This window comes from Mixophyes fleayi, chromosome 8 (assembly GCF_038048845.1).
Source record: "Mixophyes fleayi isolate aMixFle1 chromosome 8, aMixFle1.hap1, whole genome shotgun sequence".
NCBI classification, from domain to species: Eukaryota; Metazoa; Chordata; class Amphibia; order Anura; family Limnodynastidae; genus Mixophyes; species Mixophyes fleayi.
In genome coordinates, this window is record NC_134409.1 from 102,989,049 (window position 1) to 103,007,769 (window position 18,721).

The following is an 18,721-nucleotide window of genomic DNA, read 5'->3' on the forward strand; positions in this document are numbered from 1 at the left end:
GATCGATACGGTCAAATGCAGCAGAGAGATTAAACCGCATTAGATACGAGTAGTGGCCTTCAGTTTTAGGACTGATCAAATAATTTACCACCCTACACAGTGACGTCTATGTTGTGTGATGCAAGTATCACAAAGTCTTCAAAGCCTGGAATTACATAGGAGTTGAGAGATGGGGTGGTTATCTGAGATAGCATTTGGATCTGAATTTGTTTTTCTCAGATAAGGAAGAATAGCCTGGAGAAGTTAAAAAGTTGGGTGAGAATGGGAATAGGGAAGCCACTTGCTTGAATAATGTTGGAAAATTACCACTGTATAGAGAGCAAGATTTCAGATGTTAAACATGGGATAAGCACAGGAGATGGCGAATGACTGGTTTGTAAGGGGACAGGGTCATCTGGATAGGTAGTAGAGTGGTAAGAGAAGAAGTGGTAGAGACTACATCATCTAGAGATGTGCCAGAATGTGCAGGAGAGGGATCGTGCAGGCTGATTTTGTGGAAGAGGATACCATTGTATAATTTTATATTCAATTTTGGCATTGTCCTTGAAGTATGAAGCTAGATTCGAGAAGAGATTTAAATGTATTAAAGAGGCATTTGAAGTTAGAAACCAGAGTGATGCAAAGATATATATTTGTTTGACAATGTTCAAAGCCTTAGAGTAGGATTGGTAGATGTCTGTATATTCGAGGACATCCTTAGTAGTGCCTTTCTGTCGCCTCCTCTGATTGCATGTACTGCATGAGCACCCTGCGTGTACAGACAAGATCACGTAATGCAGAAGCTGGCTGCTTCCATACAGTCTTATTCTCTGCCCGTTGCCCACCACTGTTATCTGTAGTAATATACATATATTACTGGGTCTTTTGAGTATTGTTTCATTTTTATCCTAAATATTTTAATGGAGGGCATTCCCACAAACAGTGGTATAGGGAGACTTTTTGCCTTGATAAATCTATGATATGACTCGAAGAGGGCAATATCCTATAGAATATTTTGTAATACATTTGTACATGCTTGTGATAAAAATTTGTATAGAGCATAGTGACACTATTGTCACTGTAGTTGCCTATGTGTTCGACGTGTGTTTGTCATTGTGATAGTCCCATCTTCTTGTGGGCATAATAATATGCAGAAATCATTTTTGTAGAATATATATATATATATATATATATATATATATATATATATATATATATATATATATATATATATCTATCTAATATATATCTATCTAATATATAAATGCTTAGTGGCGTCTGTCTGTGTGTGTGTGAAAAAAAAAACCAAGTTGCAGCGCCACCTGCTGGGCGGAGTTATACACTGACCTATTAAATTCTTAGTGTGTGTGGGAAAAAAATTCAAAAAGGGCTGAAATTTGGTAGGGCTCAAACTCATTTTCGTGAGATAATTTTACCTCATGAACACACATGTGTAGAGGCGTGCGTTAGTGTGTGTGTGTGTGGAAAAAACTATTTTCTCAGAAAGGGCTCATCCAATTGACCTGAAATTTGGTATACTGACATTATTTGACAAAAAAATTAGAATAGTCAAGTCAGTTAACTTCCATCATCCCCCCTTCCCCCCGTGGGAGGGGTAGTAAAGGCTAAATCTACGAGTTGAGGGGTCAAACTCATTTTCGTGAAGTAATTTTACCTCATGAAAGGGCGCTTGCGTCGGGAAGTAACGCTCTTCCCCTGAGGAGGCCTGGGCTAGGCCCAAATGCATGACAAGAACCATTTTAAGACCTTAAGTAGCTTGATTTGACTAGAATGCATGAGTATCATGCACGGGTTAACTTGTCTATAATATAAATGTCTAGTGGCGTGTGTTAGTCTGTCTGTGTGTGTGTGTGTGGAAAAAAAACAAACCAAGCTGCAGCGCCACCTGCTGGGCAGAGTTATACACTGACCTATATATTTCTTGAAGGAGAAGTGACAGTTGGGAGTGGTTGATGGTTGCCGGGGGTGACAGTGGGGAGTTTTTAACACCTTAAGTAGCTTGATGTGACTAGAATGCATGAGTATCATGCACGGGTTAACTGACCTACTAAATTCTTAGTGTGTGTGGATAAAAAGGGCTGAAATTTGGTATACTGACATTATTGACGAGTTGAGGGGTCAAACTCATTTTCGTGAGGTAATTTTATCTCATGAACACACATGTGTACAGTGGCGGATCCAGGGGGGTGCGATTGGGGCACCCCTAGCAGGGGTTTGCTGCCGACGGCTGCTCATACATTTGTCAAGGCAGTACAGTAAATATTATGTAGTACAAGCAAAAAGGGTAACTAACCAAACCATTCATAAGACCCAATAGGTCTACCAATGTTTTGTCATTATTATTTCCATGAAAAGCAATAAATCTATATACTGTACTTTTCAGCATATGATTTGCTCACTTGCTTGAGTGTCCTCTGTGTACTGCCCGGCTGCTCTGATTGTATTTTAAACACAATCAGAGCAGCCGGGCAGCACACTGTCACTGCCGAGCGGACCTGCACATACTGTGCAGCCTCAGAAGTCGAAAAGGGGGCGGGGCCTAAATCGCCCCGCCCTAACATCCCCCCGGGGAACAAACATTTTCTAGATCCGCCCCTACATGTGTAGCGGCGTGTGTTAGTGTGTGTGTGTGTGTCTGTGGAAAAAACTATTTTCTCAGAAAGGGCTCATCCGAATGACCTGAAATTTGACAAAAAAAATGCATGCGTATCATGCACGGGTTAACTTGTATATACATACTCTTTTAGGGAAGTTGTATCATTTGTTAGGAGTAAGATGCTTGCCTATGTTGGAATTCTGTGTGTCATAGGAGTGGTAGAAATAGGCCTTGTTTGTTTGTTTGTTTGTTTGTTTTTGTGTTTTTTTGTGCCATGTTGACAAAGTTGTAATTAGTAAAGGATTACTTAATATTTCACTTGGGATATTTTGTACATGTAAATGAAAAAAAAATATGTCTGGCTCATATTAGGTGAGAATTGTTTTTCTATCAAACTTTGCATATGTGTCTGTGGAACTAATTCACTAAGGTGATTTTTAATGCAGAATCTCGTCACAACAATTGTTTTGATGAAAGTAAAACTTAATCTCTTATGAGGGGAGCGTTCATACAATTTAATATTTTTACACTTTTTTTTTTTTTATCTATCTTATACATTCATCTGTCAGATTTTTGCTTATTTCCTTAAATATTCTTTTTTACTGACAATGATTTTGATCTTGTCTAACTTGCATAATGTATACATTTTACATTTCCATTCTGATTGACTAATGTTTGTTTCTCTAAAGTTTGAATAAAGTTTGCTTTATATTGTGTCTTTGCAGAGCATGAAACCGTACATACAACAGTTAAGCAAGCAAAGATATTTTCCAGTTCAGGCTATACACAAAGGATGAACAGCCATGGTGTGTAACTGACGTCACGGCAAAGAAGAAAAGACAAATTGTTTTATGTAGTGCTCACCTTTAGAAAATCAACAGTTTAACAAGCTACAATTATCAAATAAAATCAAAATAGCGCTCAGCACTATGTAAAAGTGACACTAATGTCCAGACTAAGGAGTACATTTACTAAGCGGCGGTTCCAACGAACTGCCGATTTTCGGTGCTTTGTCAGTATTAAAATTGACATTTTAAAAAATGACACAAAGCCCAGTGAGTTTTGACTTTTAATAAAATTGCCATTTTAAGAAAAAAATTGCAAAGCACTGAGAATCGTTGGAACCGCCGCTTAGTAAATATACACCAAGAGTGATTTAATACCCTTCCATTATGATGGAGCTAAGTTCTAAGATGCACATTCTATGATGGGATAAAACAATTGGTTATTAAAGCAGGATCCTACAGTTTTGTTTTCCTGGGATATATCTGTCTTGTAAATTCCAGGCATATGTGAAAGATGGATCTGTTACATTTGTCCTGTATGAAAGGCAAATACATCATAACGATCCTTATGAAGCTTGAAACCACCCATTTCTCCTACCATTAACTTGACTGCACAATTCTGCTTGCTACAGTAATAAAATCACTACTGTGCAGAAAGGAGATGCCCTTTATATGGTATGAATTGCAGTATACAATGCTACAGGGTATAGTGTGTATCTAATTAGCACATGAGCAGGTAAATTAATTTAACTATGTTTGTAATAGGGTTCCTGGAAATGGGAACAAATTGCAAAAATAATGTTAAAAATCACTGTTAGTTTGGATGAAGTATGATGTATCCAGGGCTGCCGTGTTTGTACAAAGGGATTACTTTGTTGCTGAGGATTTTTCTTTTTGTTTCTTTACCAGGTTCAGTTCTATTAAATACTTTGATGCAGCAATCTGACCCCCTTGGTCTTCCTGGTCTGTGCCACCTTCTCAGCTGTAACTTGGATGTTCTCCCTGGGTCTCCTGTACACAGAGGGCACTCAAGCAAGTGAGCAAATCATATGCTGAAGAGTACAGTATATAGATTTATTGCTTTTCATGGAAATAATAATGACAAAACATTGGCAGGCCTATTGGGTCTTATGAATGGTTTGGTTAGTTACACTTTTTGCTTGTACTACATAATATTTACTGTACTGCCTTGACAAATGTATGAGCTATTGAGATTTACGTAATTGTGGGTTGCAGAACCTCTTCCTGCCCATAGCTGTGGTCCCAAAACCTGTTTTTGGGATCCTCTGATTGCCAGATATGTAATATGCTCTATTGCCAACCACACACACTCTTTGAGTGCCAGTAACAAAATTAAAAGCAGTGGAGCTCCACTAGTATAAAGGCCTGTATTGTTACAATGAACTCTGCATGATGATATAACGACATGAATGAAAAGCTTACAAACCAGAAAGATAATGTAATGCATTTAGTGAAAGATGGAATGTTGAAGCCAATTGACTAATGTGTCCCCCTAGCTACTCACCCAGGAGAGGGAACGCACTGTAGCATGCCCAGTATGCTTAACAATATAAGTGTGCGGCACTATCTCATCTCTGCCAGCTTCCCTACTTTCCAGGCCAGTAATAAACACTGGAAAGAGTCAAAAGAAGCAGCAGAAGAATTAGTATATAAGTCATGCAGGCGGAGCAGAATTGACAAAGGGCTACTCATCCCCCCCCCCCCTAAGAATTGTCATGCTTGCGTGGGTGGCTCGGGATAGCATTCTGGACAATCCAGGCCTCGCAGGATAGCGGACCTACAAAACCTACACAGATAAAGGTAAGCTGCTGTAACTTGTCTATAGCCAGGTGCTATGAAGAAGAAAAAAAAATCCTCCAGGCACTCACTGGTCAAATGCTAAACCTCCAAAAAACTAGGTGTAACATAAAAAAAAAAAAAAGCAGAGAACACATTCCAGTCAGCCTCTGTGCCATCTACCTTGATGCTTCTAATGCCTGTTGGAGGACTTATGGTAATCTGGGGTCTATTCTGCACATATGGTGGAGTTGCCCCCAACTTGAGCCATTCTGGATAGTTTTTCCCTACTCTTAGGCATCATCCGTTTGCAGATCCCACGTGACACCAAGCATATCCTGCTCTCTCTACCAATTCAAGACTTTCCCAAACACTCTGTTACACTAGTACAATGAGTATTCTGAAGAACTCCTCTGCATCCTACCACAAGATGTGGGCTGCTTGGACCTCTATTTCTGATGCTTTCAATAAAGTTTTTTAAAAAACAAAATAAAACCGAGTTCATAGTACAAGTCTGCAAGCATATAAATAGCCAGGTGACGTAAGTAAGCAGCAACTCACACATCACCATATTGCTCTGATGGGGTCTAGCTGCATAATGGTACATTTGCCAAAGGATTAATAATAATATATTATATAGAATCACCATGTTATGCAGTGCTGTCGTTTGTATTTCTTGAATGGGGTCTGACATACAATTATTTAATGATCATGTGGGAACTGTATTTAGTATTCACATTTATCTATGTAGCCTTTCTCCTACACGTAATTTTTTCAAAGCTCCTAACTGGCCAGGATAGCTGTCATAGGGGAGGTGCCCACAGATGCGGTTTGGCTTGCTTGCTGCAATGCAGTTCTTTTCTGTTGGGATGGAAAACATATATTTTACTTTATAACTTCTTTAATACGTTTTGTTATGAATAACCTAAACATCTGGACCTCGTTCATTTAGGATCATAGTAAAAAAAATGATAACATTTTACAAATTTAAGATATGTGGATAGATTTAGAGTTTGGAGGTAGGTGTGTGTCCTAGCTCAACTCTAACTTGCAATGTAAAAATAAGCTGTCCAGTATTTTTGTGCTACATGCAAACGTCGCCAGAATTTCCCTGCATGCAAAAAAATAAATAAATTAACTTGCACCTCTTGCATTGCAACATGGTTTGTCCAGGAGCACATTTGCTTCTTTTTTTTTTTTTTTTTGGGCTTTGCTCCTAAAAATATGTAATATAGAATAATGTCCTAGCGTTTTTATGCAGGTCACAGAACTCCAAGATTACTATAAGTTGTGGGGTTTTTTTGTTTGTTTTTTAGTAAGGCAGTACATTATTCCTCTATATATATATATATATATATATATATATATATATATATATATATATATATATATATATATATATATATATATATATATATATATACACATACAAGTTAACCCGTGCATGATACTCATGCATTCTTGTCAAATCAAGATACTTAAGGTCTTAAAAAGGTTCTTGTCATGCATTTGGGCCTAGCCTAGGCCTCCTCAGGGGAAGATCGTTACTTCCCGACGCAAGCGCCCTTTTTAATGTGTGTTCATGAGGTAAAATTACCTCACGAAAATGAGTTTGACCCCTCAACTCGTAAATTTAGCCTTTACTACCCCTCCCACGGGGGGAAGGGGGATGATGAAAGTTAACTGACTTGACCATTCTAATTTTTTTGTCAAATAATGTCAGTATACCAAATTTCAGGTCAATTGGATGAGCCCTTTCTGAGAAAATAGTTTTTTACACACACACACACACACACACACACACTCTAACGCACGCCTCTACACATGTGTGTTCATGAGGTAAAATTACCTCACGAAAATGAGTTTGAGCCCTACCAAATTTCAGCCCTTTTTGAATTTTTTTCCCCACACACACTAAGAATTTAGTAGGTCAGTGTATAACTCTGCCCAGCAGGTGGCGCTGCAACTTGTTGTTTTTTTTCCACACACAGACAGGCAGACGCCACTAAGCATTTATATTAGATATATTATATAAGTGTCAATTTGAAGCAAAGCGAGTTCCTTGTATGAAGTGGTCTGTAATATCCAGGTGTGTTTTGACTTTACTGACAATTATACATTCCTTAATGGAACACTGTCAAAATGAGTCATGTGGCACAAGTGACATCACTGCTCACCGAATATAACGATCCATTTTACAGGATAAGCATGATTGTTTGTATTTGTTATCTTTCAGTGTTGCCTCTGCTGATACTAGTGTATTTTCTTACTAAGCACTGCAGGGACCTCCACTACCTTGTCTCCCTCTCGCTGCTTTGCTCTGAGAGATTATCAGAAATTGGCCATCACAGGACTGAATTCAATTGCATTGGGTGAAGAAGTCATGCAGAAGAAAGTTTCACAAAGCCAGAGTGTATACCTTCATCTCAACAAGATGTCTCGGCTGGCAGGAGCTGTGCTCATACTGCCTCTAGTGGAGTGTCATATTGCTGCCTACTGCCAGGCCCTGCAGTCCCTGGAGAAATCGGGAGTGAGTCCATCTGATAACAAGTCTATTTCTTCTTCCAACACATGCCAAAGTATGATCACCAGTGTTGAGGATACAGTCTCAAGTCTTGCAGAACCTGCTCTGGCCTCACTTAGGATCCTTTATCACCTGGTGTTTTACAGTCTGGATGTGGTAGAGACCTTACTGCAGAAAACACTAGAGGGAGAGATGCCCTCGCCTCTCACTCCAGAGGCTGAGCAGGAATCTACTACTTTGAAACATGGAGAGATGGACAATGAAGAACAAAATCTGCATCCTTTATTTAAAAAAATAGTTTTGCTCTTGTCATCTACTGTAGTAACATACAAGAGGGATATTATCCGAGAACAGGTCCTCCAAGTATTGGTGAAATTGGCAGAAAATTCTCCTAATGAACTATTGTGCAGGTAATTTTTTTCGTCTTGTGGTGTTTAAGTAATGCATGCGCTCTTAGAGCGCACAGAGACAAGGGCTTCTTAAAATATTCTTGTGCCTCACACAATGCATATGGGCTTGAGTAAAGTGCACTGAAAATGCTGAAGGCAAAGGGATAATTATTCACACAGGCATTAGTGAGGGAAAGCAACACTGGGTGGAAGAACTTGCAAGCTTTTTTAATTTTTGTCACGTCTTCTTGTTGCCTGTGTGAATAACAGTTTGAGCTATCCCTGTCAAAACACAAAAAAATCTGGCGCAATAGATATATGATAACGAACTAAGAGGGTGATGAGTATTTTAGTACCTGCACCTGAAAAGACCGGGGAGGTCTCGATATATGGAACAACTAAAAACAGAAAGACAACAGCGCTGGAAACTGAAAACACTTATGCCCTTGTTAATAAAACTGTGAGGTTGTATATAAAATCACAAGTTTATTAATAAAAAAACATGCATCAAAATGTAACACACATGTATATAAATCCAATCTAAAACAGATAACACACTCTAAATCAACCTTGTATGAATATACATGAATGAATGATTGCCGATGGATAGTTCTAAGGATAAAGATGAATCTATGTAAACGAACTGTTGAAACCACACATCCCGTGAGAATTGATAGTTATGTAAGCTCCGTTATTAGTCCTGATATCCAAAATGTAGCACTCTCTCCAATCGTAATTCGGTAAATGCAAGATGAAGTCTCTATATGATTCTAATATAATTTCACTGAAGTGAGCAGTTTGTGCACGGTCAACCACACAGCAGGTGTAGCTGTATAGGCAATCGCTGATAACGCTCACGCTGTATGAAAGTGTTTTGAGTGTCCCACTCATTAGCGAACGGAGACATCAATACACTTTCATACATTACGAGCGTTATCGGGGACTGCCTATACAGCTACACCCGCTGTGTGGTTGACCGTGCACAAACTGCTCACTTCAGTGAAATTATATTAGAATCATATAGAGAATTGGCCAGTCCAGGTTAAGTAATCAGTTTGACTAGGTTGTTTCTGTTGTGATGGTACTTTTTGCTGTTTTGTTTTGTTTTTGTTTTTTTCAAAATCCACGTGAAAGTAAATATGATGTGCACCCTTATATTTTGATACAATGGGTGGTGTTTTTTGAAAACTTTGCCAAATGCAAATGTGGCTGCTTACAGCAAGGCATTTATACTAAAGAAAAATATTGTACCTGCGTTTAAATTTTATATTGTTCCACTATGTATTACTGTATTTATATATAGTTGGTGAAGAAAAGTTGTATAGTTCATGTTATGATTCTACTATGACGCTCCTCTATAGGTTTTGTATAGGCTCGCGGGGGTGTTTTTTTGGGGGTCGGGGGGAAACCCCCCCGACATTCCTCCACTCTCCCCTGGAGTGGGGGGTGTGTGTTGCAATGTTGGTCAGAGGGTTGTTGTCTTGCGTTAGCTGTGTAGAGGACGGTAATAGGGTAATCTAGGGAAATTAAGATGGTGGCTGAGGAATATCATAACCTTGTCTGAAGAAGTGGGTTTTCAGTGAACGCTTGAAGGTTTGAAGACTAGAGGAAAGTCTTACTGTGCGAGGGAGGGAATTCCACAATGTGGGTGCAGGCCGGAAAAAATCCTGTAACCGAGAATGGGAGGATGTGATGAGAGTGGAGGAGAGACGTACATATACATTTAAACTAGTATATGACACCTAGTGGCTGCCTGGTGTTAGTTCTAAAAATGTTTTAAAGATGGACACGATAGTAATCTTTTCATGGGAAGCTTAGAAAATGTAGGATTTTCAGACTGACCAATTAATCACAGCCATATATTAAAAGCACATGTAGCATGGGTGCATTATAATCAATGGAACTGTATGATGCATGCTCGTGTAGTGAAAACTGCAGGCATGTATTGTGCAATTGAGCTAATAGCAACCACAAACCGTGTATATTTCATAAACCTGATGGTATTGTTGTGGAGAATACGTGGTGAGGTGTGCAACCCTCTGTTAATGCAGTGATCAATGTGGAAAATGCCTATATATAAAAAAAAGGTTTGTTGAGGTGATTTAAACAATATAGTTACGTGATTTAAACAATATAGTATGTTTGTGATGAAAAAGTTGCAGTACAGGGGTGGACAAAATATTGCAGAATTAAAGTCAGCCGGATCTTTTATGATACCAAGGAAGATGTGCATCGATTTACATCCGCAGATATGAATCTAAAAAAATAGCCTCCAGCATTAATATTTTATGCACATGGGTTATCTGACTCCTGAGATTTTAACCACCCCTGAATTAGTATGTGTGTTTTTGTTGTTTGCTTTCTAAATCAAGAAGAACTCCAAAGTTCAAAACACTAAACACATGCCTTTAACCCCTTTGCCTCTAAGGCTTTTCTCACCCCTGTGTTGTGCATTATTGGGCTCATCATATATTTATTTAATGCCTGCTCATCAAAATCAATACTTCCCTCTTTCAAACAAAAGTATCCCCAACTTTCCAAGTGCCAGGGATAGGGAGATAGTGGCTCTAAAAGAGCCTCCCATATCCCTAGCATTTCCCATTGACATTAATAAACTGTGCACGTACAGGCACGTCTCTAATGAAGGAAGGACTCCTTTCCTCTGGCAGTATCCAAAAACCCACTTATAATGGTGAGACTTGTCCTGAGCACCTAAGGCGGTAATGTAGAGGATGAGTTCCACTTGTCTTTAGCACTCAAGGGTCTAAAGGGATTAAATTGACACACAGTTAAGTATTTATTTTTGAGGCCTATAAAGGCGTGCTATAAATAAATTATTTTTATTATATTTACTACAAGAAAAATTAGACTAACATATTGCACTGTTATATTTAGTTCATTGTTTTTTGTAAGTTCTAATCATACACTAAATGTTTATTTTAAAAAAACAAAAAAACAAACAAACAGAAAATCCCATATTTAGTATCTTTTCCACTATTGCTCAGCCTAATCATGTCATTGTTTTTCAGTTTCCAAGTTTTGTTCACTTCTCCTGTGCTGCTCCAGTGCCTGTCTGCAGATGCTCCCCTCTCTGTAGCCCACAAGGCTGTCAGACTGCTAGCTCTTCTCGCTGATCACAACAGACTGGCCAGTCTCTTCTGTTCCTGTTCAGGTCAGTGGCTCTTGGCATTGTCTACAAGATAGAAAGAAGTGTTACTCACAGATGCTATTTTGCAGGATTATTGAAGGCAAAAAATACATGAAAGGTAATTTATGGAGAGCAAAATGAACACTCTACAGAACAAATGCAGCTTTGGACTCCACATTGGTTTGCACAAGTGTGCATAGGATTGTTTAGGAAGATGCTGAATTTCCAGTGGAATAGGCGTTTTCACAGGTAGAGAGGAAAGTTTGGATGTGTTTAAGACATTCTTACTGAAATATAAAGTAGATACACCAGTGTGCCTTGTTTTGCTGAGCTGAAACACATTTCATTGTGTAGAGCAAGATAATTGAAATTAAATAATGGGATAAAAGGTTATTTTATGTGCATGACCATTTCCACACTGAGTTATAGTTCGGAGTTGGCAGAATACACCAGATACACTTACACCCAACTAGGTCATAAGCACAAGAAAACCTGCACATGGATGCTAATGTGTGTTTTGTTGTGGGCAACCCCTCTGTATTCTAATGGTACAAATGAAGAATTATCATTTAATTTTTTTTATGAACATTGTATACCACTATTCATAACACTGTCTAAATCTACTGTTGTTTCTTGGGGGAAACAGAATATGAAATATATGGCCTGAAGCATGTGTTTATGTTGCTCGATTTTGTTTGTGATTCACATTTATTATTGCTATGTGGATGGTTATATTTATGTATCTGCTATAATATGTATATTGTAGATGAAAGTTCATTTTGAGGCTTTTTTTTTTTTTGTAATGCTGCCCTCATTTTTTATGTTACACGTTTGAAGGGGAAAATCTTCTCTATCTGCAAAACATTGTGAATTGCTTGCCCTCAATAAACCTGCAATTAGCAATTGTGAGTATCTCTGCTTCCTACTTTGTGGACTAAGCTGGTGAAAGCGGTTTTGGGTTTACCAGTTCTCTAGTATATCAGCAGTTGCAAGAATTATTTCTTGGTTCTTGATATCGTCTTTGTATCCATAAGCATCTCACAATGTGTTCTTTATTTTCCTGGTCACTTCTGCACTTGGAAAGCACTTGTCTCTACACACAGTGGAATTAATACTTTTTTGGGTTTAATCCATATTACTGAGAAAGCAACCTATACATTCACTACGAATCAGCGAGCACATTGAAGTACTTTATTAATATTCATGAAGCACTTGTTCCTAATGAATTGATTGGCTGTATTCTCATGAATATTGTTTCAGTCCATAAAAGTGCTGCTGTGAATGTAGGTGACCGGTGCTCTTAAAGTACAACTGTCCCAACATTCAGATTCACACAGAAGCCCCCCACAACTGTAGTAGCAGAACCATCTGGTTTCTATGCTTGGAACCAAAGTCGATTTCTTCTCACACCACCCCCTCCCCAGGCATCTCATCTCTTTTCTCTTCTCTATGGGACACTGGTATAACTTTCAGGATTGATTTAATGTGCTCAACACACTATGATGTGTGTCAAGTGCAACTGATTGAAAAGCTGCAACAGCCTGTGGGTCAGTGTCATATATAAACAATCAGTTTTCCAAGCATGATAACTCAGCAGTTCTGCAGCTGATTGGGGTGGGGGCCCTGTATGAATTTGTACGTGTAATGCAATGTAAGGAAAGAAGTCCTGTAGTTTCATTTTTCTTGTATTGTATAGTTTGTAAAATTGGAATTCTCTTTTCTTAATTTTCCTTTTATTTTTAATTGCAGAAAGTTGTGTCCTGCTTGTCTTGTACACATATGTCATCTCGAGGCCGGACAAACATGCATCAGAGACACTGTGGCTTCAGTTCGAGCATGAGGTAGATAAGAAAGGGCAAATAGTTATGTTATTTTTTATAATCTATTACAGTGTTTGCTTACAAAGTTGCAATCTGTCAGAGGTTTTTTTCTACGTTATGACATGTATTGTTTAAATGTAATATGATATTAAAAATGTTTTACCTTCCTTGGTCTCTTCTATATTGCTACTTTTAAATAAGAATATGTACAATTGTATTTTTGTCTTGAAGATACATTGACAAGCAAGTGAACTAATGTAATAAATATGTGTTATACTTACAGTGGATATATGGAATGTCAGGTTCTAGGTGGGGCATTTCTTGTAGTGAAAATGCCTGCAGCAGTGCAGTTCTGCATCACTTACTGTAAATATAGTATTCTAACATTTATAATACTATATGTTTGTGAAAAAAAAAAAAAAAAAAATGTTTCCTGATAATGTATTTTTGTCCTACATTTTAACCTGTGGTTTAATACTCTCTTCTCTAGATGGTTAGGTTCCTGAATAAACTGATTACCCAGGGTTGGAGCTCTTCCTCTTCTGAGTCTGGACTTACGTGTCAGTGTAACAGAGAGGTATGCTTTATTAATGGTTTTGCTTGTTGTTGTATACCTGTGTGTAAATAGGTTTATAACAAAAATGTATTTATTCAGCCAAATATTGGAAAACCTATCCTATTCTACATACTCTATAGGCTCTAGACACAGAGCTGCAGCTGAATACTATGGGTCTGATTCATGTTTGGATGTGCATCCGTTTGCATAGGGTATCTTGCGTGAGATAGCTCTGTGCATGCTCACAAACGGACCAATGAACGCAGTTGCCTGAAATTCATGTCCAAATGCAATTGACACTTATGACTGCCCACAACTTGAGAGGCGGAATGAGGTGAAAGGGGCAGACTAATGTAGGTAATGTACAGTAAGGCCATTCTGACACAGATGCAGCAGATTCATGTCCTGGGTTTCTAGCTTGGCTTCAGCTGTATCATACGCACCCACTACAGTCCATTTTTCTTGTTTTATTGCAGATGTAAAATGCCAACTAATAGTAGTGATGACTGACACGGTATAGTCATTAATTTAAAAGGTACACTTATGTGTGCCACTAGCTAGCACAGAACATGTGTATAAAGGCTATAAAAATGCATACTATATACAGTATTCATTGCAAACATCTGCATGTATTTAATGTAAGAAACAAATGAAATCAATGATTATACTGTTAAGAGTTGTTCTTATATCTTATATTACAATATTTTTTTTTTGTGTTCTGATGAGACCTTTTATTGTACATATGTATGTGCATACACTGCAGTCTGTAGTGTGTGTCTACATACATCAAATACTGTGTTACAGTCTCACTGTGCAGAATGGACGGATACTTGCTAATAGCTGGCACTACTGAGCAAAGAGGTGCAGAGTCTACCATGCACCTACTGTTCACCAGGGACCCTTGTAAGGAGGTTTGGTCTTGGCCGTGTGGGACATGCTGTTCACAGCCCTCAATGCCAGTCGCTAGCAAGGTAGTTGCAGTCACCAATAGAGGGTAGTGGACAAGCCGGGTCAGAACCAGAATGGACAATAGCATTTGTTTGGTGTTCTTAGTTAGGTACTAGTAAGCAACACTTTATGAATTACAATACCATTGTATCAGTTTACTGCTCTATGTCAAATCATTTGGCATAACAGTTAACTGTGTGACAAACATAGTATTTTCATGCATTTTCCATCTGGGAAACATTCAGTTACTTTCATATTAATTTCTGGGACAAACTATTATTTTTTGTAGTTACAGATGTTGGATGTCATGATTGCATTTTCTCAGGAGTTCTGGGCCCAAAGGTTCTTTATCGCAAGATAAAACAGTCTGCAATCTCCAATAGTGATAATTCCTTGAGTCTTACAACGTAGGACCTAATTCTAGGCCTTGTATGATTTCCCTGTCAAGCTAAATTGGTACTTTGAAACAGCTGTGTAAGAGTACCCAAAGCTACTTGTATAATATTTGAGCACGTGGCTCTCTTTTAAAATAAAATAATCAAAGATTTGGTTTTAACAGTTTTAAATATATATCTGTAACATTTTCCCTTCCCTGTCTGTTTTTAACGTCAATAGTGTTTATTGAAAGTTTTCAGAAGATATGGGGGTACAGCAATGAGAAAAAGGAGGGTCAAAACAGAGGAAAACACAAGGGGAGACCCCACGCGAGAGGGGGGGGGGGGGGAGTCACTCAAGTAAAACTCTCTAATATCAGCAATTTACATACAGAGGAAAATAACTGATCCGTAAGGCATACTATCCTCCATAATGATGATCTAAGGAGTACTAGTGATATAGCAAGGGTATCAGGAGGGTGTAGCTTGTTTGTTGGGTTGGGGAGATTCAATATGGTCCTCTGGAGAGGGAGAGAGTGAAGATTTGGAGGCACCTTAAGGCGCTACAGGGCCATCTATGACATATTCTTGCCATTTAAACCATCTCATAATGGGTGCTGATGCAGATATGGAGTAGGTCATGTCTGTTGTTTCCATTTCTAAGCTATATTGAATCTTTGAGCCGATTCGGGTGATGGTAAATGGGGCAGGCGACTTCCAGTTTTGGGCTATCGCTGCTCTAGCAGCTATCAGCACATGGCCAAGAAGATAATGGTCATGTTTAGGAATGGAAGTCAGGTATACATGGAGAAGAGCTAAGACAGTGTCTGGAGTGACTGTGGTTTTCAGAACAGTGGAAATCAGGGTAAAAACCTCATCCTAGAGCGGCTGAAGCACCGGGCACATCCAAAAGACGTGGAAAACATCTGCAACCTGAGTACATTGGCACCAGCAAAATTTTGTTTGGCTTGGCCAACTGGTATGCAGCTGGTCCGGGGTGAGGTATACCCGTCTGAGGATTTTGACCGTCATTTCTGTATGATTAATGAACTTTGACATATGGTGGGAAATTATATAGATAGTTTCCCATTGTTGTGAGGGGAGGTTTAAACAGATATCCGCTTCCCAGCGTAATTGAGCTGGGGCTTTAGGGGAGGCGGTCAAGGAATGGAGGTATAATACTTGAACGTTATTCCACCTTTATTGGCGCCTTTGTCAGTCTATCCAAGACAGAAGTTGGCAGAGGGGAAAAAGAATATGTGGGTCTTAGAGACGGTCACCACCCAATGCCTGATTTGCAAGCCCCTTCTGTCTTACTCCCCCACGATCCACCCAACCCCATGCATATATTAAAATAAAAATAAATTATATGGTTTTGTACCTGAAATGTTTATTTTATACATGTTTCTTCAATAAATAAATGTTTTAAAAACAATTGCATTGTCTCCTCTTTGCTCAGGTTGTGAAGGCGCTGGTTCTCACCTTACACCAGGAATGGCTCCGTGTGCGCCGTTTAACATTACTCTTAACCACTCCGGACCAAAACAAATCAATGCAACTTCTAAGGGAGACATTGATGATGCTTCACAGCCTTTTCCAGAAGGACAAAAACTTCAGTGAACACTGTTTGGAGGTCCTCCACCAATATGACCAAGCTGTGCCAGGGGTCCGAGGCATTTTCAGAAAATATAGCATCTTGAATGAGAGTGAAGGTCAGATTCATCATAAACTTTGTACTGTAAATTAGCATTTGATTCCATGTAACCAACTACTTCTTGTGTACACTTCATTCCCTTTGTACCAAGTGTAAGAGGAGCTGAGAGAAGAATACAAGTTGGGCATTTGAAATAGACTAATATTGGGGAAATTATATGGATACAATAAACAACGAAAGAAGAGCTAGCTGAGTAAAAGCAATGGATATAGATAATGTTCTTTTAAATAATTTAATTTTGTTAAATGAATGAACTCCACCAAAAGGGATAAGGATTAAGGATACCACAGGCATGCACCCACTTGTACAGTAACATGCATGTACAATTGTGCAACTTTCAAGATACACCTTGTTGATGGTGATTCTCTTAATAAAATAGTGTATCATAATGTTTTGTTTTTTTGTCTTTTCATGTACTTGCCAATCTATCTATCCAACCTTCTGTTACAGAGTTTGCCCTGGATGAACTGTGCCCTCCTGAAGTTGAGACAGAGGATGAAAGCATGGACTGCACATGATTCAATCTACTTTGCATGCTTCTACACCTGGTTATTTATTATTGTCCACAGTAAAATATTTTAAGCATATGGCAATGAGATTGTTAACCGTTTATGGTAAAACTGTACAAATATGCCTTAATTGAACATTTGGACCAATTTCTAAGAATTTTCATAGTGCTATAATGAAAAGTACTGTTTTAAAAATGAAAACTCATATTTAAATACAAAAATGATCTTGTAATCAGTGTGTTGTATTTGTGAGTGGATTTTTGACACTGCATATTGTTTTATCCTTTGTATCTTTTTATTTATAAAGTGTTCACATATTATGCAGCACTGTACATTGGTTTGTATCATTGACATGATATAAACAAATTGCTTACAACCACATGAAACACAAGGTAAAGATGTCCCTGCACGAGTGAGCTTACAATCTGAGGTGCAGGGAATATGTGATATATAAGGTAGCGGAAATAACAGTTGTATTTGCTTGTGGGGTAAATGCGGATGACTGTTGTTGGGCAACAACATTATCGTTCTCCAATAATAAAGCAGTCATTGGCGACTGATATTTCTGTGCAGACACCGGTGGTGTAGTACAGTTGGAACAAGAAGAGAGCAGAAGGCAGAGAAACTAAACATGAACTAGTAACTGTAGAAATCTTAAAACCATAAGCTGTTACCAACCGTAACTGTTCTTTCCCATTTATTATATCTGAACGTCTTTCCTCTGCTTGTTATAGAGGAGGTGTTTGCTTTAGTGCTGCACAGGCACTCTTGTGGGTATCTGTCAGTGTGGAGTTACTGGGCCTGATTCATTAAGGGGAAAGTAAAGCAAAAAAAATGAGTAACTGTCCACCTTGACAAAAACATGTTGCATTGGAGGGGGATGTAAATTTAAAATGTGGGGACAAGTTTATAGTTGGGGTAGGGCATGTCCTAGATCAACTTTAAAATGCAGTGTAAAAAATAAGCTATCAAGTATTTGTGTGCTACATGAAAAAAACAGCCAGTATTTAACTTACACTATATGGACAGAAGTATTCAGACGCTTGACCATTACACCAACGGGGACTGTAATGACATTGTATTCAAATACATATACTTTAATATGGAGTTTGTCCCCCTTTTGCAGCCATAACAGCTTCCACTCTTCTTGGAAGACTTTCCACAAAATGTTAAAGTGTTTCTGTGGAAATTTGTGCCCTTTCATTCTGTAAAGCATTTATGAGATCAGGCACTGATGGAGGAGAAGGCCTGGCTCGCAATCTCCACTCTAGATCATCCCAAAGGTGTTCAATGGGGTTAAGGTCAGGGCTCTGTGCGGGCCAGTCAAGTCCTTGACCAAGCTTGTTGGCCATGGAAACCCATTCCATTAAGCTCCCACCGCACAGTTTTTGTGCTTAACTTAATGCTAGTGGAAGTTCAGAACTCTTCAGCTATGAAATTAGCAGAGAGCTGTCGACTTTTACGCACCATGGGCCTGAGTCATTAAGGCAAAAAAGGAGTAAATGTTCTCTGGGACAAACCATGTTATAATGAAAGGGGTGCAAATCAGTTTATTATTTTG

General features: G+C 38.6%; 1 protein-coding gene across 1 annotated transcript in view; it reads left to right on the top strand.

The window, feature by feature from the left end:
* ATRIP (ATR interacting protein) overlaps nt 1–17,396 on the top strand; it is a 37,631-nt gene extending 20,235 nt beyond the window's left edge. The window contains exons 7-14 of the mRNA XM_075183031.1: nt 3,322–3,402; nt 4,291–4,417; nt 7,453–8,112; nt 11,121–11,263; nt 12,989–13,080; nt 13,550–13,636; nt 16,397–16,649; nt 17,102–17,396. Of these exons, the coding sequence (XP_075039132.1) occupies nt 3,322–3,402; nt 4,291–4,417; nt 7,453–8,112; nt 11,121–11,263; nt 12,989–13,080; nt 13,550–13,636; nt 16,397–16,649; nt 17,102–17,169 (1,511 nt within the window). The 3' untranslated portion in view covers nt 17,170–17,396. The remainder of the gene's footprint in view (nt 1–3,321; nt 3,403–4,290; nt 4,418–7,452; nt 8,113–11,120; nt 11,264–12,988; nt 13,081–13,549; nt 13,637–16,396; nt 16,650–17,101) is intronic.
* The last annotated feature ends 1,325 nt before the right edge of the window (nt 17,397–18,721 follow it).